The sequence below is a fragment of the Podarcis filfolensis genome (assembly GCF_964270895.1).
Source record: "Podarcis filfolensis genome assembly, chromosome: 8".
NCBI lineage: Eukaryota > Metazoa > Chordata > Lepidosauria > Squamata > Lacertidae > Podarcis > Podarcis filfolensis.
The window spans coordinates 56,922,313-56,945,169 of NC_139611.1; the positions used below are offsets into that span (position 1 = coordinate 56,922,313).

At 50.8% G+C, this 22,857-nt stretch overlaps 2 protein-coding genes and 1 long non-coding RNA gene across 8 annotated transcripts in view; 2 read left to right on the plus strand and 1 right to left on the minus strand.

Annotated features, from left to right (window-relative positions):
- Window positions 1-5,676, plus strand: part of STK40 (serine/threonine kinase 40) — a 31,867-nt gene extending 26,191 nt beyond the window's left edge. For all 3 annotated transcript variants that reach the window (XM_083625270.1, XM_083625271.1, XM_083625272.1), the window contains exons 8-11: window positions 88-232; window positions 333-452; window positions 1,704-1,788; window positions 2,538-5,676. In XM_083625270.1, coding sequence (XP_083481396.1) covers window positions 88-232; window positions 333-452; window positions 1,704-1,788; window positions 2,538-2,756 — 569 coding nt within the window. In that variant the 3' untranslated portion in view covers window positions 2,757-5,676. The remainder of the gene's footprint in view (window positions 1-87; window positions 233-332; window positions 453-1,703; window positions 1,789-2,537) is intronic.
- LOC310767883 overlaps window positions 1-22,857 on the minus strand; it is a 936,392-nt gene that overhangs the window by 402,756 nt on the left and 510,779 nt on the right. The window lies entirely within an intron of this gene.
- On the plus strand, window positions 9,219-22,769 carry EVA1B (eva-1 homolog B). Of its 4 annotated transcripts, none has more exons than XM_083628314.1 (4): window positions 9,223-10,124; window positions 14,617-14,670; window positions 19,973-20,058; window positions 21,083-22,769. In XM_083628314.1, exons 3-4 carry the CDS (start codon window positions 19,992-19,994, stop codon window positions 21,502-21,504), a joined length of 489 nt encoding a protein of 162 aa, XP_083484440.1. In that variant the 5' UTR covers window positions 9,223-10,124; window positions 14,617-14,670; window positions 19,973-19,991; the 3' UTR covers window positions 21,505-22,769. The 4 variants fall into 4 exon arrangements, with proteins under 4 accessions (XP_083484441.1, XP_083484440.1, XP_083484442.1 ...); XM_083628313.1 differs by lacking the exon at window positions 9,223-10,124 and adding an exon at window positions 12,396-13,183; XM_083628315.1 differs by lacking the exon at window positions 14,617-14,670 and having other exon boundaries at window positions 9,219-10,124.

The window sequence follows — 22,857 nt, forward strand, 5'->3', positions numbered from 1 at the left end:
CTCCTCCTCCTCCTCCTCCTCCTCCTCCTCCTCCTCCTCCTGGATGGGCCCTGCTAACTCTCCAGGGCTGTCTCTCTCTGTTTGCAGGCCGGCCGTATCGTGGGAAGCCCAGCGACATGTGGGCCCTGGGCGTGGTCCTCTTTACCATGCTGTATGGGCAGTTCCCCTTCTACGACAGCATCCCCCAGGAGCTCTTCCGCAAGATCAAGGCTGCTGAATACACCATCCCCGAGTAAGTGGGGGTCGGGGGCATGCCTGGCCACGGGGTTCTGGGCCTTGGTGTCTCTGGTTTGGTAGCTCCACTGCCCCTCACTCTCGCTCTTTCCTGACAGAGATGGGCGGGTGTCGGAAAACACTGTGTGCTTGATCCGAAAGCTGCTCGTCTTGGACCCTCAGCAGCGCCTGACAGCCTCCGAAGTGCTCGACTCCCTCAGTTCCATCATTGCTTCCTGGTGAGTGTGTGGTGGAAGGGGAAGGGGATAAAATCCTTCAAAGAGCCCTGCAGATGGATCAGGCCAAAGGCCCATCTCACCCAGCATCTGTTCTCGCAGGCACCAACCAGATCTGGGGGCAACACCAGCCCCTCTGCTCACCCCTCCAGCCCAAAGCTGGCCTGCGGTGAAGGAGTGAGCTTTGTTGGGAAGGCTGGGTGCAGGAGTCTTTTGTAAATGCTTTGAACATTGGCCAAAAGACACAGGAAGTGTTGTCTCAACTCCTTGGGAAGGAACACCTTGGGCCATGTCTCTTGTTTCTTAATGGTGGATGCGGCATAATTTCTCCCTCCTCCTCACCTTGCTCCCTTTGCTAGAAGAGCATCTTCTTGAGCTAAGTTTTATACCCTGCTACAGAGACCCAGGGACGCGGGTGGCACTGTGGGTTAAACCACAGAGCCTAGGGCTTGCCAATCAGAAGGTCGGCGGTTCGAATCCCCGCAATGGGGTGAGTTCCCATTTTTTGGTCCCTGCTCCTGTCAACCTAGCAGTTCGAAAGCACATCAAAGTGCAAGTAGATAAATAGGTACCACTCTGGTGGGAAGGTAAACAGCATTTCCGTGTGCTGCTCTGGTTCGCCAGAAGCGGCTTTGTCATGCTGGCCACATGACCTGGAAGCTGTAGGCCAGCTCCCTCAGCCAATAAAGTGAGATGAGCAACGCAACCCCAGAGTCAGTCACGACTGGACCTAATGGTCAGGGGTCCCTTTACCTTTACAGAGACCCAAGTACTGAAAGAAGCATGAGCAGCCACCTTTACTTCTCAACTAAATGGAAGCACCCCATTTGTGTCCTTCAGTGCCCTGCCCAGGAAAAGGCTTGCCTTTCTTGACAGTGGGCACTGTGGAAGACCTCTTACAGTTCTGACCACCAGGTCTTAAAAAGATATTGTAGAGCTGTCAAAGGACAGTCAAAAGCATCCTGGGGATGGAACAACTGCCTGCAGCATGTGATGAACCCTTCGGTCCACTGATAAAGAAGCATCCATAATAACCTGTGTGTCATGTTGCCCCCACCCCACCCTGGTCCTGTGCTGCTGCTTCAGTCAGGTGCTGCTGGCTTGTACATGCTGAGAAATGGTGAGGTGGGTGGGCGGGCAAGGCTCCTGTGTGCAGTGTGTGAGGGTTGCCGTCTTCCAACTGGGGGCTTAGGCCACCTCTGAGGTTGGCACAAATGTGCCGCCTCCTGACCCACCAGCCTGTCTCTCCTGCAGGCAGTCCATGTCCCTGCTGAGCGGGCCCTTGCAAGTGGTGCCTGACATAGACGACCAGGTGGCGAATCCAGAAAGCGCACACGAGGTAAGACCGCCTGCTGAGCAGGACCACTTGCTAGTCAGAAATGAAACGAACAGGGCAGAGCAGATACCCAGCAGCATCTGTCTCTGCTGGCCTTGGGGGCTTTTGCCATCAGTTGGTTCCCAGCTGATGAGAAGTGATGGCTGGGGAAAATGAATGTCTTGCTGAGAAAGCTCTCTGAGATAGCAACACATTTTTTAACCGAATTGCAATTTTAATGCAGATTCTTAAGTATTATTAAATGCTACTGGGGATCTGAAGTCAACCACCTCAGCTTGTCCATGAAATTCAGCTGGTATCTTGGCTTCCTCTTTTTCTCTCTTTTCACCTGCAGGCGGCCCCTTCCCTTCTTAGCTGGCTCCACCTGTCTTTCCTCCAGGCCCCTCCTGCTTTCCCTTTGGCAGTTGGAATGTTTGAGGACATTCCTGCCAAATATTAAGAGCCCCCAGGTTGTGTTCGAGTGCTGCGAATCTGGCGGCTCCTTGCAGCAGAGACCCCTGTCGCCTCTCAGAGCTTGCTATCAAGTCAAATGCCCACTGCTCTGAATGAATCTGGGATTCCCAGGTGCATGAACATGGAGGGGGTGGGGAGCGACTTGTCAATGCAGAAAACGAGCCTGGCAGGCTTTGTGGTGTGTGCAGTGGAGCAGTGAGCTTGTGTACAAATGCTGGGGGGGAAGGGGGGATGCTGTTGCAAGCAGGTCTGGCCCCCACCTTCCTGGTGGTCTCTAACAGGGCTCCTCCTCCTCGCAGGCGAAGGTGACGGAGGAGTGTTCGCAGTACGAGTTTGAGAACTACATGAGGCAGCAGCTGCTGCTGGCCGAGGAGAAGAACACGCTCCATGAGGCCAAGAGCTTCCTCCAAAAGCGGCAGTTTGGGAACATCCCTCCGGTGCGGCGCCTGGGCCACGACGCCCAGCCAATGAACCCCTTGGACGCGGCCATCCTTGCACAGCGCTACCTTCGGAAGTAGCTCCTCCCACCCCACCGTGGGTCTCTTGCCCCCGACGGGGCGTGCGACAGCGACAGCCAGGTCCCAGGATCCCTCACAATGTAGCAGTCTTCCCCTGTGAGCTGAGTGCTCAACAGGCATTGCCTGCTGGGCTTTGCCCCCCGACCCCGGAGGGGGCAGCAGGGGAAAGACCCCAACTGTCTGGGGAAATGGCTGGCGGATTTTAACTCCACACCTAGACAGCTAATCTGCTTTTAATCATGACTCTGAAATCTACCTCTCTGCCTCTTTTTAACCACACTGTTCTCTGGACTGAAACGAGGAGCGTTTTTTGGCAAAGTTTGCCCCCGCAGGCTTCTTTTCTGACGCAGACGTTGGACTGCTGCGGAGACCACGTGGGCCGTGCTTTGCTCTGTCTGGTTTGAATAAGCTTAATCATTTCCCCCTCCTTTCTTCCCTCCCCCCTGGTGGGTTTCATGAAAGTAACTATTTCTTAAACCCTCTCCCCCATCCCCTTTGTTCTATTTTTAATTTAACACCTGGTTTGAATATATTTTGTGTAAACGTTGGTTTCGGGCCCTCTGCGTGACCACAGGCTTAGCAAATGGGTTGCCTCCACTACGAGCTTCTCTCCACGTGAGAAAGCCTCGCTCTGCAGATTCTGACCTGGGGAAAGAGTTCCAAACCAGGGGCTGTTTAAAAAATGTAGCTTTTCTGAGGGCCCAAACCTCCCTTTTCCAATCACTTTAATTATTTGGGGAGGGTTTATTTTTCCTGGGAGGGTTTTTGTTTTGTTTTGTTCTGTCTTCCTTTCTTTTTAAATGGTAGCTTTTGAAAGGTGCAGTAACGTTGCATTAATTCTGTTGACATTTCTCCCTGCCTCCTCCTCACCCACACTGGTACGGCTGAAGGGATAAATCTGTGAAAAATGTGAAAAGGGTTTGCTTGCTTCATTTTTGTTTTGTTCCCTACCCCCCAGGCTGTCTCAGGTTCAGAAATGCCTGCTGGTCTCCACTCCTTTATGTGCTCTTTGCTTTGTCTTGCCATTGCCATCTTGTCACAGACAATTCCCCCACCATGACATTTATTATTATTTTTTGCGGGGGTGGGCAGAAGTGGTTCCCCTGATGCTGTGCGAACGGCGGGTCTTGCTGGGACTGGGCTGGATCATTTCTGAGCCTCGTTTGTTGGAACTGGATGCCTCTCTTGCCAGATAAGCTGTTCTCAAGCAACCCTCCCTAGGCTGTGCTGCCCCATTTCCACTCCCTTCCCATTTCCGGTCAGCCTTCATCACCCTTTCAAAAATTGTCTCAAAATGTGAGGTGTCCCCTCCCCACCCACCCTGTTGAACCATTGGATGCCAGCAGAAGCAGCATTGCAGTATCCAGGAAGCGACACTGACCTGAAGGAAGTTGGCTCTGCAGTCTGGCTGGAGTGGGGCTGTTGGATGGCCCTGAGATGAATGAACCAGCCAAGGACAACGGCCTCCCTTAGTGTGAATGTTTTTGCATGGTTCAAAGAGGAGGACTAGCGAAGGTTGTAGATCCTGAAATCTGACTTCAGCACAAGGAATTATTTTCTACTGACGAGAACTGCAAAAGAATTCTGCAAATCTCTTTAAAAAGAGAAAAGAAGAAAACCAACCACGTTGAAACTTCCTTGCAGAACCTCTGTGCCTGATCTACACTCCCCTCCCCTCTGTGGGGCAGACTCTGCTTTGGTTGTTCTCTGGCTTTCTCATCGTTGCTAAGTTGGGAAACAGGGATGGAGTTAGGGAAACCCACATTTTGCTCTCTCACTAGGAATGGATGGTAACCAACCCCTCAAAGGTCACCAGCCCCCCCATGCAGTCTCGCCAAGAAACACAGCATAAACCTGCCTATAAGGCATTAGCTCTGTGGATCAAGCCAAAACTGGATTGGTGAACGCTAACAAGCTTAATGGCACCCCTTGCTTGGCCCAGGTGGGGGCAGTAAATTTGGGCTCCCATTTCACAGCCCCTTCTGTGGGCCAAACCTCTCCAGGTGAGCCAGTTGCTGTAGGCCCCTGGATCTTGTTTCCTGGGCCCCAGCCTCTCTGGTGGTTTTTGGGACTGTTGCTTGCAGCACCATCATAGCCCACAAGATGGAGAAATCCCTCAGTTGGGGGGTAAGATATTTCCCCAACTCCAAAAAACTGAGTTGCCCATCTTGTCATCTGGAAGCACATGCGAGATGTCCTGCTTGAGCGGGGCCTGCACACCTCCAAAATGAACTATTCTGCTGAAGACAGACCCATAGCAGTTCCCCTCAGTCCTACCTACAGCTTTCTATGGGGTTGCAGTCCCAGCTGACATGTTTTCTTAACAGTATTGGAAGGTGGGAGAAGAAGTGTAGGATGACAGGCGAGGTGTGGGCCTGCTTTCACGACAACTTTCTAGTCCACTTCCCAAGCAGGCGGTTTCTGTGGACTTCTCCTCTGCCTGGAATATTTCCTGTGTCAGTAGCAATAGAAGCCCCCTGGGCAGGGCCGGCTCTTCCTTCCCCTCTCGGAATTCAGGCAGGGCAGACTCTGCTCCCTCTGCTTCCTTTCTCTCTCTCATCTCCCCTTCACCAATACTGACCATCTTCCCCAGCAGAGCTGGCTGTGTGTTTTGCATTGGGACTCTCTCCATCCTCAAAAAACATAGCAATACTCGACAGGCTGTCAAGCTGTGTGCTCCGCCCAACTCTGGACATGGTGATGAAAAGCAAACTGAAAGGAAATGGGGAGTGAGGGTGTGTGGAAATTGGGGTGAGCTGTCTGGGTTGTGTTTTTGTGGATTACAAGCCGGGTGAGACACCAGAGACAAAAGATCCTATTGTAAAAAAATTGCAAAGATAATTTGTATAGAGACCTATTTTTGTATTACATCCAACTATTCCTGCATGTCAGCAATAAAATTTCATAATGTAGAACTAAATCTGTATTGTGTTGGAAGGTCCTGGCGACTTTTGTCTGGAGCCAAGCTCTGTGTGTGTGTGTGTGTGTGTGTGTGTGTGTGTGTGTGTGTGTGAGAGAGAGAGAGAGAGAGAGAGAGAGAGAGAGAGAGAGAGAAGCATGTGAAAACAGAATTCTGTTTCAAGAGAATTATTTTGCTAGCTTTTAAACATTTTTACAGAAACTCCTAGTTCTCATGCGTCTGAAGATGTGCTTGGAATGAGGTAGGCAATATCTGCAGAAATCTTGGGAGCTGGAGGGAAGGAAGGCTGCACATGAGACGACAGGTTGGAACGAATTGCACATGGGGAGGTTGAGCACATGGGATCACTTTGTGTAACTTATGAAAGGCCTGCAGTTTGGGTGCAAAATCTGAGTTGTCCAAGGAGACAGAATATAATGTGTCTCAAATAAGCAAGCCTTGCAGTGAGTCAGAGCGAAGGGCTTCTCGCCGCTGCCTGAGGAGCATCCCTTGAGTTGTTTGTGCAACTCATTTGTCAAACACCAATGTTCTACACCTGTGTTATCACTGGCAGTCAGGTATGTCCTTTCTGCCCTGGTGGTATGGGTGCTTGTGGTAGTTAAAATTCTTCTACTTAGGAATGTGTTGAGCCCCAGCTGGGAGAGAATTCCACTGGTCTGTCTTATCTAACACACTCAAAATTCCTCTGAAGCACCACTCCACCATTGAGGAAGCGAAACCCAAGAGGGCACAAGCTGGTACTCAACTGGGGAAGGGGAAGACACTCAGATCTCTCCCTTGCCACCCGCTTCTGACTCTACAGAGTTGGAGGAGGGCTGCAGGAATAGTTTTGTATTTCCCATGCACACAGACATTTAGGCAGCCCTACGGTGAAACGGCGTTTCCGTGCGCTGCTCTAGTTTCGCCAGAAGCGGCTTGGTCATGCTGGCCACATGACCCGGAAGCTGTATGCCGGCTCCCTCGGCCAATAAAGCGAGATGAGCGCCGCAACCCCAGAGTCGTCTGCGACTGAACCTAATGGTCAGGGGTTACCTTTACCTTCACAGTGAAAAATGGCCTGGCATAGAAAATCCAGGAACCTTCGCAGCAGGGCTGAAGGTAAAGTGAGCTAGAGTTTCCAGTCCAACAAGGCACCGTTAACCCACCTCTGCCTCGGTAACACACTGGTTGGTCCACATTGCAGCAAGCTCATTAGGCGGAACATCTCCTGCACCAGCCCTGTGAGGTAGGCTAACCCAAAAGGATGACTAGTTCAGAGAGTGCTCTGGCTCAGGGAGGTGGGTGGATTTGAAATTGACCCCAGTCTAAAACCAACAGCACGCTGCAGACACCCCTATGCTAGGCTGGATGCTCCCTCTTTTGCACGCAGCTGCCATGTAGAATCAGTCTGACTATTAATTTGTTCCTCTCACCTGGTGTCGCCTGCTTCAGGGTATTGGGCACAACTCTACCACCTGGTATAGCGCCCCCCCCCCCCCCCCCGTGCTTGAACTTGGGGTTTCCAGCCAATCGGGTGCAGGCCCTCTCCATGTTCTCTGGGCCCCAGAGGATTCTCTGCAGTGATCTGGTACAAAGGGGCACTGCTGAGGTGTACCTTGCAAGTGATGGTGATTTGGAGGCCTGCTACCAGGGCTAGGTCAGTTGCCCAAGCCCAAGCCCAAGCCCCCCGGTCACTGCTGGCGTGGCAAGAAATTAGTTAAGAGGTGATGTGACAGAAGATTACAAAATGTGTGGCATGGAGGAAGTGGATAGGGGAAAGTTTATCTCCTTCTCCCATAACACATTCGAAGCCGAAAGCTGTGGAGGATTCAGGACAGATTATGCAGCACATAGGTAAACTGTGGAACTCTCTCCCACAGGAGGAAGGGGTGACCACTGACCTGGATAGCTTTAAACGAGGATTGGACAACCTCACGGAGGAGAAGGCTACTAGCCAAGATGGCTACGCCCTGTCTCCACCGTCAGAGGCAGCAATGCTTCTGAATACCAGTTGCTGGAAACCACAGGAGGGGAGAATACTCTTGTGCTTGGGTCCTGCTTGCAGGTTTACCACAGGCATTGGTTGACCACTGGGAAAAGAGGGATGCTGGACTAGATGGGCCACTGGCCTGATACAGCAGGCTCTTCTTGCATTGGGTGCTGCAACAAGGGCCTGAAGAGAAGTCAGTGAAAGGACTGCGGCCCCCAGTGTGGCACCTTCACGTGGTCCCCTGAAAGGGATATGAGGGCAAGCAAGGGCCTCAGGCTGGACTCTTCCACTACTGAGTTAATGCCTGGCCCTCTTTTTGGCACAAGAGGGCGCCTGAGGGTTGGGCGCTGGATGCAGCCCTGACTGGGCCTCAGTCCCTCCTGGAAGCTCCACCCTTTGCAACTGCAGCAGCAGCCTTCCCTTCCTGCAAAGGAAGATTTGGGGTGGGAAAGTCTCTGCCAGCGCTTTCCCCCCAACTCCCCAGTTCAAGACCTGGAAGGAGAAAGGAGCTTTTCTATTGGGGCTTCCCATCTTCTTTGAGCAGCTTCCCTGAGGGTCTCTTGCACCCCCACCCCAAAAGAATGAGAGATGGGGGGCTGCGTACCCAACAGGTTGGCCCCAAACTTGTTTTGGGGTTGGCAAACTGCTTGTGCAACTTTGTGCCAAACTGAGGAATTGGGGACCTATTTTAGCATAATTGGAAATCCCTTTGTATAGGAGTGAAGGTGATTGAGATGGAGCCAGCCCACAAGGGGTGGCTAGGGAGAGCTCTCCAGAGGTTGGGGGTAGCCCTTGAGGACACAGCATTGCCCCTTCCTCGCTACTTGCCATTGCTTCCCAGTGCCAGTGTCCACATCCCCTCCTGAGTGCATGCTTTTCTTTCACAGCTCAATAAGCCCAGCCCCACTCTCCTGCCCCCTGGATTTGGGGGACAAGGCATCTAGGCAAGGAGGCAGGGTTAAGTTCCAGCCCCATTTCCCTGTGGGACTGGGTGGACAGAAATGAGCTGTGCTGCTGGCACAGCTGCCCTTTGAGGTAATAGAAGTGGACTAAGGAGCACCTTCTAAACCCTGGTTGGACTAATGCCTACAAAATCTCCTTCGACCCAAGTAGAAGTTGCACGTGATTGAACACATAAGAGTCTTGTGGAGGAAACAGCCTCAGAAAGAGAGAGCAGCAGCAGGAGGAGGAGGATACCGGTGAGAAGGGAAGGGAATGGCCAGATCTAGAACTTCGGGTTAAATTTGTTGGGAGAGCAGCTGGTTATAAATGAGGTAGGGGGGAGGGGACTGAATTTATGGGTGGGGGTCTCTGCAACACGTGGGCAGGACCTGCAAATGGTTGAGAAGCGGAAAGAATGAAAGGAGAGAATTTTCAGCCCAACATGCTATGTTCAGTCTTAGCATGTCTTCTGGGAGTCACCTGCCAGTGGTGGGTGGGGCCAGAGACAAGAGTGGGTGGAGCAGCGGAGGTGACTCCTACTTCCTGCATTCTAGCCACACAGGTCAGAGTGGGTACATGCCTGCACACCCACGTTTCTCCCTCTGTCCAAGCAAGCAGGAGGCCTGATCACACAGCTCATGGGCACGTTCTAGCCAGGCAAAAGCAGTTGAGGAGGGTGATGAGCCAGGCAGATGAGGGCTGTGGCCTTGGGGAGAAGGGGTGTGCCCTGCAAAAGACTCCCAGCCACATTCAGACCCAGGTTTGAGGTTCTCCACCCCTGATAACAGAGGGTCAGCTGGTCTAAAGGGGTCCCCCATTTCGAGTCATTCCCTGGCACATATCCACCCTTAAACTCCACAGGACACACAGGGGCTTTTTGCAGGCCTGCCCATGAACACCAGAGCAGGAGATATGGGAATGTGTGAAAGCCATGCTGTCTCTGGATTTACACCTTCAAAATCTGGATCCTTGTAGCTAAAGGGAGTTGCAGTTTGTGCCCACGAAGGACTTGTTGTTCTGTCCTGGTAGGGATCATGTCTCTTGTTCTCCTGCCTCTCAGCCTATTCTATTTATTAAGGTTAAACCAACAGGCTCCTCAAATCTGCATATCTTTAAATAAATCAACATGCCAACTATTCCAGCTGGAATATTTAATCCTTCCCTCCCATCCACATGGAATTTCAATACGCATTATTGTCGTTGTGTACTCCAGTGGCCATTTTTGTTTAAGGGACGGCACCTGCCTTCCCTTGCTTGTTCTACCTGAAGCAGGTTAGCCATCAAAATAATCCAGCCATCCCTGCTCTCGCTCCCTCTGTGTGGGTGGAAGGGGGGGAGCTCTGACCCGCCAGCCCCCTCTCAACCACTTCCTGTTGCTCAGCAGCGTTAATGGAAAACAGACCCCATCTTTGCCTCTCTGACTCTTTTCATTCCCAAGCAAGAGGACGGAGCAGGGGGGTCCTTCCGTGGCAGAGGGGCTCCATTTTTCCCTCCTGGCCCCCTTGGTGCTCCCGCGTCCCTCTTCTCCGTGTGCCCGGTGAGTATGCCATGGCGAACAGCCTTCCCCCACCCCCATCTCTAATGTCTTCCCACCCAGGGTTCCAGGCGACCCAGTTCTTTGATCACTGGAGAAAGAGGAATGGCTTCTGCGTCTGGCTTAGAAGCCACTTAGCTTGAGGTTCTCCACCATGTTTCACAAGGAAGGTAGCGGAGAAATCTCCCCCCACCCCGATTCTGCTCTCTCTCTCTGTGTGTGTTCATGTGTTTGCTTGTATGTAGGGAGAGGAACTGATCTGGGCCTGTTAGCTCAGTGCAAGCATGCTCAAATTTGCGTCTTGGGCACAGACTTGAGTTCTCTCAGATGCTAGAATTCAGCCGGAGAACAAGCTAGCCACCTTCCTCCTCTCCGGTCCTACTTAACTTCTGCAACCCTTCTAACCCTTGGAATTAGGGAGCCATTGTTTTCAAATGTGTAGCAGTTGACTGTAGTTACTCAGCAGTGTCCCTCTGCATGTGTTCAATGATGCCATAGCTATTTCACAGAACCATAGAGTTGGAAGAGACCTTGAATCTCGTCCACTTCAAACCCCTGCTCAGTGCAAAGACGCCCATTGCTTCAGCATCCCATCCAACCTCTGCTTAAAAACCTCTAACAAAGGAGAGTCCACCACCTTCTGAAACAGCCTGTTCCAAATACCTCACGTTATCAGGAAGTTCTTTCTAATAAGACAAAATCCTTTTTCCTGTGATTTGAATCTGTTGTTTCAGGAGTCCTACACATTTGCCCCATCTCTGTGACAGCCCTTCAGATATTTGAAAGTAGTCGTCATTGTATCTTGTTCAGGCTAAATATACTCAGCTGCTTCAACCTAAAGACCTAGGAAGAAAGGGGTCCTCTTGCCCCTCCCTGTGTTAGTTTGCTTGCTTGCCCACCCCAACCCCAACCTCTGGACACATTCCAATGTGTCAATAGCCTTTTTAAGCTCCAGTGTCCAGAAGTTAACACTGTTCTCCATATGAGGCCTGGTCACAACAGAACGGAACAGCACCTTCCTTGTGATCTGGATGCTATCATGCTGATGCAACCTAGAATTTCACTAGCCTTTGTAGACACCCCATCCCACTGCTGACTCAACAGTGGGGCTGCTGATTCCATGTGTCCCAGCGCTGAATGCTAGACTCTGTGTCAGCAACTAGCATCCTTGGGCAGCTTCCAGAATTGCAGTACCTTGGCATGGTCCACTGCTGATGCCTGCCCTGGACCTCCTATAATTTTGATGGGGTGGGAGAGCACTATGAGCATTGCAATGGGGTCTATCCAGCTTTTAAATTTCCCAACAATGCCCCTGGCCTAATGTTGCTTTGGGGTACTGTATGAAATTTTAAAAGTACATAGATTTCACTGCCCAGCAGTCAGCTAAGCCCATCAGAGGACATTGTTGCCCAAGGCCTTGAGAAGGGGCTCCAGGTCCAAATCCACCCCCTTCTTCCACCTTGCCCTGCCTTTAAAGCCTGCTAGGGTCAAAGACATGAGATAAAGTCCACAGGGCACTAGGCTTCTTCAAAGCTCATGGTTGCTTCCTGGGTTTGGGCCATTAAAGCTTTCTCCTGCCATCTTGGCAGCACATGGCTCAGCAATGAGGACTGGAGCATGATGGCAATGCCCATTCCTGTTAGCACATTCCCAGCAGGCCCAGGAATTGCTGCTGAAAAGTCCGGGCGACATTCTTGTTCATGGCTCTGGCTGGGGCCAAATGGACTTAGCTGCCCCAGTTGAGTGCTCTTCAGCAGTTGCAATAATGCATATATAGAGTGCTGCAGACTCCCCTAAGCAGTCGGGACTCGGTCTCAACCTAAGGATCCAGTTGAGAATATTGCAGAGATGAGAGAGTGAGCCAAGGGCACCACAGGATGACCATCAGCCGGTGGCCTTATTGCAAGCGCACCCCCTTTGTCTTGGGACTCCGTTTCTCTTTCCACCTGTAACTGCTTCCTCCTCCAGCTCTCCAGCCTGCCAGCTGACTACGAAGATGCAGGACTTCCTTGCTCTTGTGCCTCCAACAGCACTGAGACCATTTGTCCTTTCACCTGCTAAAGTCTGCGGCCCAGTGTGCTTTTACAAAGACACAGTTACACTTTGCAGCTGAACAGTTGGCACCCTGAGTCACCCCCTCCACTGCTCTCTCCCTGCACTTCAAGCCTCTTGACTTTGCTTTAATCATTAACCAGATGTTTGAGCTGTGCGGAGACCAGGGAATGGGAGGGGGGCCCCGCTGGATGGGGGGAGCTTATAGGAACTGAGCTGCTGCATTGAGGGGAGGAGGGGAAGATTGTGGAAGAGGTTGCAAGGGTCAATCTAGGGCCACTTCACATTATTTTAGTGGCCCTAGTCTGGACTATAATGTGCCTATGGCAGGGTCCCCTCAAGGCTGGCAGCTTCAACCTCATCACCCCTCTTTGTGGTAGTGAAGTGTCAACTGTCACTCAAGCCTGGCCACTTCATTGACTTGCCTCCCTCCCTCCCCACCCCCCCCACAACAGATAAGCCAACCAGCCCTTTGTCGGACAGATACAGCCAGACATATCAGTACAGATTGGGAGAAGCCACTGAATTGGCTGGGGGAACAGCTCCACTACTTGAGGCAGTGACTGCCCCCCCCTCCGCCGCCACCACAAACAAGAGAGGGGCCCCAGCACCCCCCATTTCCTGTGGCTGAATACTTGGCATCCCTCCTCCTGCTCCTTGCCAGAAGCCCCCACACCCCACCGAAGGGGGTCTGTGTTTTCTATTGCTGGCCTGGCTTGACTCATCTCTGCTGATGTGTCACATTTTTTGGATTTTTCTCTTCATCCTCCATCCATCCGGATATTTCTGGGAAAAACAGGATCTGGCTGCCCCTGTGTCCGCTGCCCCACTTGGGCTAAACTCAGCAGCCATCGCTCTCAGTCCCAGGAAAACTCCAGCTGCCAAACTTGCTGCAGCCAAGGAGACGGGACAGCTGCTTTTGAGCTCAGTGTTGTGAAGCGGAGAAAGAGAGAGGATGCTAGAGGAGGCCTGATCCTTCCTAGCCCCATTGCCACTGCTGGGGTTCTGAGGTTAGTGACTAAAAGGCTGAGGGACTTAAAAGCTGGAGTGCCCAGAGGTATGAGACCACTTTCGTGTGCCAGGAAAACATGTGTGCCAAACCTGAACCAATGGCAGAGGGGAGCAGTCACTATATATTTCTGGAGCAGATGGCCAGATCTTTTTGCTTCTCAGGCTGACCAGTATTTCTAATGTATTTGGGGAGGTGGGGGTGGGCAGCCACCCACATTCTTGGAAGGGTTCCTGCACTGAAAGTTTGGTTGTCTGAATGCAGTGTTTCTCCCTAAGACAGGACACCTGGCGTTTGTCTTTTTGATAACAGGGTTTGCAAAACCTGCTGGAACTGGATGCTGCATTTGTGGCCTGTGTGTGCGGTTTTGACATTTTGGGGGAGAAGTCTTGGCAACAGCAGGAGAGGCTATTTTGACGTGCACCAAAAAAACCCCTCCCTTGTGGGGTGTGCCAACCAGCATGGCCTCCTGGGACCAGTGCCTTGGCGTCACTGCTTGTTTTCTCTTCTGTGGGGCTGAGTTAAACTTAACATGCCACATCTAATGAGCACCCCTCCCATTGGAGGCATGCTGCCAGGGTGCCGTTTTGGGAGCTTAATCCAAGAACCGCTTAGCTTGGAGAAACAGGAACAGAGTTTCTCTGTGCCATGTGCAGAGAGAGACTTTCCCCTCTCAAACTAAGAAATTGCTGCTCCGGTATAGTTAAGCTTACTGACTAGTTTCCCATCCAGAAGGAGGCAGCCTTGGGGGCCCATCCAGCACCCCCTTTTTAAAACCAAGCTCTGCTGATGAAGCCCGGGACCAAATCTGAGAGGCCCAAAGGAGCTGTTTTCTGCCTCTGCTGGCAGGAGGGTGTTTCTCTTGCCCTGGCTGTGCAAACACACCCAGCGGGTCTTGATGCCAACCCAAGCCCAACCTTGGAGGCCTCCCTGGTGCAGAGAGAGAGGGTCCTTTGTGTGGACCTCTTTTGATCCTGACTTCCTTCCATGGACTCTGGGCCCCTTTGACCACCACGGCAGGTGGGCAGGCACAGGGACAGCTCCTTTCGCAAAGGATTTTGCAGTCCATTGGCCCTTGCAAGCCTCTCCTCCTTGTTGCCTGGCCCTCTGCTGCCCGGGGGCTGCTCCTCCCGGAACGCAGAGAAACAGGAGGCCTTCTCTTCTCCTCCCTCTGTGTGTCCCTGGGTGTGTGTGTGTCCGTCCGTGTGTCCAGCCCAGGCTTCCTGCTCCAGGGGAGGGGGCGGGTTCACTGTCCAAAGGGAGCCAGGCCGGTCCTGACATTTGTGTGCTTCCAGCTGCACGGAAGTGAGCGGCAGTTTCCATTAGCCGCTCAGTCCAGAGGCCAGTCTGCTGCTGCTCTGTAAGATCCCGCTCAAGCAGAGGGGGGGGGCTCCCTTTCTCCCCTCCTTCTCAGAGGCTCCTTTCTTCTGACAGGGACTGCAATGGAGGCAGAGCAACAGCCTTGAATTCGGATAGACCCTGCGCTCGGTAAGCCTGGCACCCTTTCTCAATGTTGGTCTGATAGCTGGATTCTGTGGCTGCTAATTGCATGAACCGCTTTGTAACGGTCCCATTCAAATCTGCTTTGAAGATAGCAAACTTTTCAGAAAGGAGAGCTGGAAGTTGCCCATCCACATCTATGCACTTGGATAGCAGACCAAGCACAGGGCCACAGGTTGCCTGACCCACGAACTTCCCTGCCAGGGTGAGATGTACTGTATTTCCATCGAAAGCACAGTAAATACTCGCAAGCGTTCGTGAACTAGTGCATCCAAATTTTGTTCAATTGCATCCTCTTTGCCCCTCTTTTGGTGTTGCATCTCATCCTTTTTGGGTGATGCCTGAGTGGGGATCCTGTCCCTGTGCCATTTGGGAAGGATGGGCTGATAGAAGGAGCTTTGTGGAAGGAGCTTCTCCGTGGGAATAGTGGGTGAACAAGCCTTGGGATTCCAGTCCGATTCTACTCTGGGCAACTGTTCCTTTAGAAGAAGTCGTGCTTGTTCCTAGAATCAAAGAATTGTAGAGTTGGAAGGGACTCTAAGAGTCATCTAGTCCAACCCCTTGCAATGCGGGAATCACAGCTAAAGAATCTCTGGCAGATGGCCATCCAACCTCTGCTTTAAAACTTCCAGTGAAGGAGAGTCCACCTCTAGGGACAGACCTGTTGGTTCTATCGCTGGCCTCTTCCTCGCATCCTTTACTGTAGTGGCATGAATAACCTACTCAGGTGTAGCTCCTGAACCTTCATGGCTCACTTGCACCAATGGATGGGGTAACTGCTCTTAATTTCACAAAGCAGACCTGGCTAGCTATCACCTCTGCACGGGTCCTCTCTTATCCCAAATTGGGGGAGGGGGCTTGCTGTGGATGCACGAGCACTCTGCCCATGCTCAGAGACAGAATTTATTATTAAATTCTAAGCCGAGTCTTGCCAACAACTTGTACGTCCAGTCAAGTCCCCCAGTGACATCTTAATATCCTGTTGTTACTGGGTGAGATCAGTTTCTACATCTTTAACGCTCTGTGGAAAATCCCATTTCACGGAGCCTTTCCCAGTCCCTGCTAACATTATGTCTTCAGCCAAAGCTGCAGTTCACCGTAACATATTCACAAAGTCTCCCCCCACCCCAAAAAAAACACCCAAACTCCGCTTCCCTTTTTAAAAATTTGATGTTATATAGAACCCATAAACAGCCCAAGGGTTGAAATGGAAAAATTAACTTTCTAGATTTGCTCTCCCCCACCCCTCCCCCAAATAACAGGCAATGGTTCCTCAATGTGAGGGATGCGCTCTGTGCATGCTTTTGGTTATTCTTGCCTTTGTTATTAGCTAGCACATTCCCGGAGATGCGCTTAAAACAACATTGAGCACCAGGACTCTGCCTGAAGCTGCATCTGTGTCTGGCTTCTGCTGGTTTCCCCCCCTCCCTCCCTCCCCTGCATTCCTGCACTCTTGGCTTCCTGCTGCAACAGGCCAGGCATCATTGGGCAATTTGGTCAGCACAGGAGAGACTCCAACCAAGCCAAGCCAGTTTCCATTTTAATTTCAGGCTCAACTGGAGGAGGAATTGCCTGGTCCCTCTTTGAAATTCATTCACCCCCACCCAAAAAAAAGGCATCTAGGAGAGTTCCCCAGAAAGTACCAGTGGGGGTGGGAGAGAATCTGAGGCAGCTTCTAAATTGCTTTCCCTACTCACAAAAGGTTCCTCTGCAATCTTTTTCTTTCTTTTTTCTTTATTCTCCTCTGCTTGATATTTGAAAAAAATAGGACAAAGCTGGGTTTTGTTGGTGAGATTGGTTTCATAACATAAATCTCTTATTTTTAAAATTATTCCATTATCTCAAATTATTTTGATCAGATTATGGCAGCATTTATCTCTATGCTTATTAGCTAAAACAGATGAAAAACAGGTCATGGGGGGGACCCCTTTCCTACCCACACCCCAATATGTGTGTGTTGCACTCCAGTTAGTGATCGGTGGCACAAGTCTGTTTTTCTGCATTTTTTTTTAAAGGGTTTTATCCTCTGTGCCCAAATGTCTCATTTTCATTTCCGAGTTTTACAAATATTTTTGCAAGTGGTTTTTAGACTCCCTTTCCCATTCCTTCCCTGCTGTACTGCCATGGGGGTTGGTCGAGGGGTGTGTGCGTATTTTCCAACATCACAGACAAATGAGAAGAGGCAGTTCTTACCTTTGATGAAAGTTAGCAGCAACACCCCCCTTGTTTCCTCCCTTACAACTTTCTTGTTATCCCTGACTTATGTGGAAATACAGCCTGGTAGGAGCTGAACAGACCCCTGATGCAGGACCTTCTCTGCATTCCTTGTAGAGATGAACAGTGGGAGGTAACAGAAGGAGGTGCTCTCCTTCCCAGCAGAAATGACCAAACTCACACGCCAGATCAACAAGGCAGTGGTAGTCACCAAGCTAAGGTAAAGGTAAAGGGACCCCTGACCATTAGGTCCAGTCATGGCCGACTCTGGGGTTGCGGTGCTCATCTTGCTTTATTGGCCAAGGGAGCCGGCATATAGCTTCTGGGTCATGTGGCCAGCTTGACTAAGCCGCTTCTGGCGAACCAGAGCAGTGCACGGAAACGCCGTTTACCTTCCCGCCAGAGCGGTACCTATTTATCTACTTGAACTTTGACATGCTTTAGAACTGCTAGGTTGGCAGGAGCAGGGACTGAGTAACGGGAGCTCACCCCGTCACGGGGATTCGAACCGCCGACCTTCTGATCAGCAAGTCCTAGGCTCAGTGGTTTAACCCACAGCACCACCTGCGTCCCTTAGTCACCAAGCTAGATGACTCTAAAAGCGGTTTAGACAAATTCATGGTTTAGACTAACAACCATGATAGCTACTAGCCACGACTAGTCAGAGGCAGCAATGCTTCTGAATACCAGTTGCTGGAAACCACAGAAAAAATCCTGCTTGCTGTTTCCCCTTTAGGGCATCAGATTGGCCACTGTGAGAACAGGATGCTGGACTAGATGGGCCATGGGCCTGATCCCGCAGGCTGGTCTTATGTTGTTATGTTTGGGGCCCATAACTTTGCATGGTTTATCCTTAGCATGTTCAGAAGAGGAGGTAATTTTTCCCCAAAAAACAACCCCCTCTTTCTTCTCTGGCCTGCTGCCCAGCCCAGCTGCCTGGCTCGCATCAAAGGGTCGCTCAGAGCTTTAGGAAATCTTGGACTCATGAAAAGCTTGCGGGGTGAGGGGGGAGAGTTCTGTTTGCAGATGAGGCTGGCATCTGCCTGGATGGCTCCTGGAAATGGGGGGCTGTGAGCTGCTCCTTGCTCAAGGGGGCATCCAATCCAGCATGTTGTCTTGAATGGGGGGTGCTTTCTACCTATTATTCAGCAGAATAAGTGGGGGCCAGGAATAATTATTTGCCCAAGGCCCTGTTTGAGGAGTCAGTGCTGTGGGTAGTAATATTGGTGAAAATTTGTGTTCACATGCAGCTTGAGAATCTTCAAAGCTTTTGACTCAGATCTAGTTTGAACCTGAGAGTCTCAGACCCAACCTGCCCTTCTGTCCCCAAGAACTTTTTGCTCTGATTGCAGGTTTGATCCCCGTATGGGACAGCCACATAATCCTGCATTGCAAGGGGTTGGACTAGATTATACTCAGGGTTCCTTGCAGCACCTACAATTCAATGACTATCAGCTTCTTCCCTGGCCCTTGTTCTGTCCACCCTGGAGTGTGTCCTCTGGACCCTTTGCAACATCCTTTCAACCTGCCAGAAATAGCCTTGACCTGGAAGACTCCTGAGTGCGGCAGTTGCTGGGTGGGGGCAGAGGAAGAGGCAACATCCGGTCTCCAAACAACAAGCCATCTTCCCACCACTAAGGATGCATCTTTTCCTGTGACAGTGGCAGGAAGTGCCCTGGGGGTGGGGGGCTTAAGGGATGGGGGAAGAGAGGAAACATTTGCTGGGGCTCTGTTCCCAGGGTCATGCACAACCGTAAATTAAACATTGGGCCTCGGGGGATGACAAAGCAGTGTGAATAATGCATTGGGTTTGGGTATGGAGAAACTTGGGTTCAAACCCTGTTTGGGCATGAAACTCAAAGGCCTGGGTCATTGAGAGGATTAAATGCCACAGGAAATTCTTTGTATCCTTTGGCGCCCCTCTTTTCAGCTTGCAGAGTCACTGACAGATGCCTCCATCCAAGCTTCCCCGGGGTGTGGTGTGTGACGCATGTCAGAAGAGGCCCCCTGGGAGGGATGACTGTCACAGGACTTTGTAGCCTGAGAGGCTGTCCTGTCCAGCAACCCCATGACTGGCCTGGGGGCCTGAGGAAAGCAAGGCAGCTGTTTTGCTAATTAACGGGGGGGGGGGAGTTGTTTGGCACAGTCAAGCCCCCAAGGTTTCTTTTATTTGGCAATTTAAAACTATCTCAGCTGTTTGCCCTTTAAGCTTAAGAGTTCTGGGGCTGTGCACCCCACAGTGTGAGCAAAACCGAGAGAGAGGAGTTCTCAGGAGTGCCACAATCAATTTATTAAAAGCCTGACACATTTTAGAGAAATTCCTTTGTTGGAGGCATCTTAGTAGACCTGCAACCCACATGCATTTAACTTGCGTGCATTCAGCTTTATGTGACCTGGTTCTAAGAAATGATTCACAGTGGGGGTGGTGTACCTTGCTTTTATCCCACATGTTACTGAGGTGCTCATTTGTAGTGGTCTTTGTGTTTGACCCACATAGTTTCCTGCATGCACACCAAGTGGCATATACTACATAAATGCTACTGCACATGGAGAAATGTTGGCTGGTATAAACTGTTGGATTTGTGAACATGTAAAATTTACTTGTATGATTACAGTGAATGCAGTGTCTGCAGGGATGGTGGCCAGAGAGCTTAGATATTCCCAAGATAATGGACTGTGGTGGATTTTACATTAGAGTCGCTGTGAACCAACCAGTCCTTTAAGTTCCTTGTTCTTTTGTGATTAAAGGTTTGCTCTCTAAACATAGAACGCTATCTTGAGATGCCAATGTTTGTGAATACGATTCTGAAGACCATTGGTGACACTGTCCTATCTCAGACCACAAACAATTCTGTCCTTGCTCCTCAGCAGGGATATTGATAGAAGGTCCTCTGTGTTCCTTCTGAAGGCCCTTAGCCTGATGTCCTCTGCAATTCTTCATGGACACCCTCTGTCATTTAGTCCTCTTTCCAGTCCAGGTGCCTCCTGTCTGAACGATGTCTGAACGAACCATGTCTCCTAAGGAATTGGGCAGGAGTAATGTGCAAATAATGACCCCTCCTCCCTGTCCTCCCAGGTGCCACTGAGGAGCCACCATGGAGACCCACAAGCGGGAGATGGAGCTGCTGAGCAACAGCATGGCAGCCTATGCACACATCCGAGGTGGGTCAGGAAATGGGGGCGGGGCAGACATATATTTGAGCAATGGCAGTCTCTGGCACTTGGCCAGAGGTGGCATCTTGTTCCCACTATCCGTCCTCAGCACACTATCTTGGGATGTGGATGGAGGATCTTCTTCCTCCTGTTTCAAAATGGCAGGCCAACCTCCTTCCTTCCCATCCCCAGAATGGAGTCTGGTTTAACTGCATTTATGAACTGACCGGCCAATTTAGCCACCAGCCTTTGGATTTCTTCTCTCAGAAGCCAATATAGTCCACTGCATTTCAAGTTCAGGAACCCTCTTGGTCAACTTCATTATAAAAGTTATATTGCTCCATACAGTGCAGTGTGATTTAGGATACCTCCTTGACTTCATAATGGAAAACAGTGGGAGGCATTCAACACTGTGCTCTTTAATTCATTCATTCATTCATTCATTCATTCACTAATTCATATACCGCTGTGTCATTGAGGATGAAGGCTATCCATCCCTTGATGTACAATTCACAAACACCTGAAAGTGAGCATTTACAATGTGAAATAAATAAATAATACTCTGGTAACCATTTAAGAAACCTCAGCGAAAGACTACCATGTCAAATTAATTGCCTTCTTCCTGTACCCACTTCCGTATTCCCTCATTACATCCCAGCTATTCAAAGGCCATTTCTTTATTTCACACAGAAGAAACTGTATCCCTATATTTTCTATATACGTCATACTACTTTCCCTCCACCATAGTATTTATCTAAGTTTTAAGCATTTAGTACTGAACAGCCCTTCACCTCCAGCTGCACAATAGTTTAAATCTCTGGTGTCTTTCAGTGTTTGGCTACTAAAATTCCAGCATCCACAAAGAAATGGCAAATCAACTCAGTTTCTTACCGCCTAATGTCTACAGAGTATGTGGGAGCCCCAGCTCTTAACCATTTCTGTCCCATTCACTACCATTTGAATCTCAAAAGCCGATCTCCTCGGTGGTCTTCCTAGCCTATCTGACCCTCTCTTCCATGTCTCTCTCATCTAGATCACCCTGAGAGTTTTGGCCTTTATTTCGTGCTGGGGGTCTGCTTTGGCCTTGTCTTGACCCTCTGCCTGCTGGTCATCCACATCTCATGGCAGCCTCAAGCCATCCCCCGCAAGCCCCGAAAAAGCCTACGCGACTTCAGTGAAGATGAGGACGAGGAGGATGATGACGATGAGGAGGAAGAAGACACCATTGACCAAGCTGCTTCTGAGCCCCCCTTGGCTATGACGGAGCTGCCGCTGGAGGCCCACTCCACCCCTGATGGGACCCTCACCGTCAACGTCTTTGCCTCGGCGGAAGAGCTGGAGCGTGCCCAGCGGCTGGAGGAGCGGGAACGCATCCTCCGGGAGATCTGGCGCAACGGGCAGCCTGACATCCTGGGCACAGGCACTGGCACCATTGGCAGAGTCCATTACTATTGACCCATGGTTGGCCATGGTCACATTCCTCACCTGGGCAGGGTGGACTGCTACTGAACTCTTGAACCCCCTTGTCTCACCCCAAGGGATTTATGGTTAATCACTTCACCCAGCCAGTATCTCAAACATTGCGAGACCTGCCCTGATGCCAGATAAGAGGCAGCAGTTTCACACAGGGGTGAGAGAGGATCAAGTGACAGTGATAAAATGGCAAGAAGGACCAAGATGAGTTAGTTAAACTGTTGGACAGCAAATTCAAGGACTCTGCTCCTTTTCCTCCTGGGAACTTGAGAGGGAAGGCAGTGCAGGCAAAGTAAAGGAGCAGCACACAGAACTAATGCCAGTTCTTTTGTTTACATGTGAGGACTATTCCTGATTTTCACAATGGACATGTGTAGGGAACATGGAAAGTGGTGTAGCAGTGCCCACTGCAGTAACAGAAAGGTACGGGGGTTGCAGTTCACCAGCCTGAACAGACCAAAGTCAGTACTTGCATGCAGGACTCTGGCTTGCATTGTGCTTAACTGATTTAGTAGGCAAAAAAGGAATATGGTGCTCTTGGGGAGGATTGTGGTGGCAGCAGGGGTGGTGGTGTCTTATTGCACCTGTCCAGGTACCTCTAAAGGGATGGGTTGGAGGGAATAGACTGCAAGGACCTTCAACCCACCTGTGCTTACACACAACCACATACCAAGGGAGACAGATCAACCGTGACAAAGTTCTGTATCTCCCTTTTTTCCTGGCTGTGTTAGAAGCCTGTTTTTCTCCTACCCCTCCCAAATGGTGCTTATTATTTCAAGGAGTTGCATAGGGAACAGGTAAGTACCAACTTCAGTATTTTTCCACACTACCAGGAAACTCCCAGTGAATTCTCAGGGTGCAGCACTTCATCTCATCCCACCTTCAGCCAGGTTGATGCACAACTGGGGTGCATCCTGCAGGGAGGCAGCTTGGGGATGATCCCAGCACTTCCTTTGCTGCCTGACTCCTCTCATCCCACAAACAGGGTGTGGTTTGGCTAAGTATTATCAAGCAGCAGCAGTGGCCTTTATGGCTCTTTCCCCGGATGGAAAAAGGGGAGGATTAGCAACCCTCCCACTGGTCCTGTGGGGCGTTGTGCCTGGTGCCCATGTACCCCAGAGGGGGACCTTTTCAACTTTGCACAGACCCATGTTGTATACAGGACAACCTTGGTTTTTAACAGGCCGGTAAACTTTTATGTAAAAATGTGCCTTATCTTTCATAAACACCATTCCAGTTTTCCACAACTTGCCTTGTGGTCTCACCTCCGGTCCTCTGCCTAATTTTACCTGGGTAACAAGGAAAATGGGGGAAGCAGGCGGGAAGGCTAGCGTT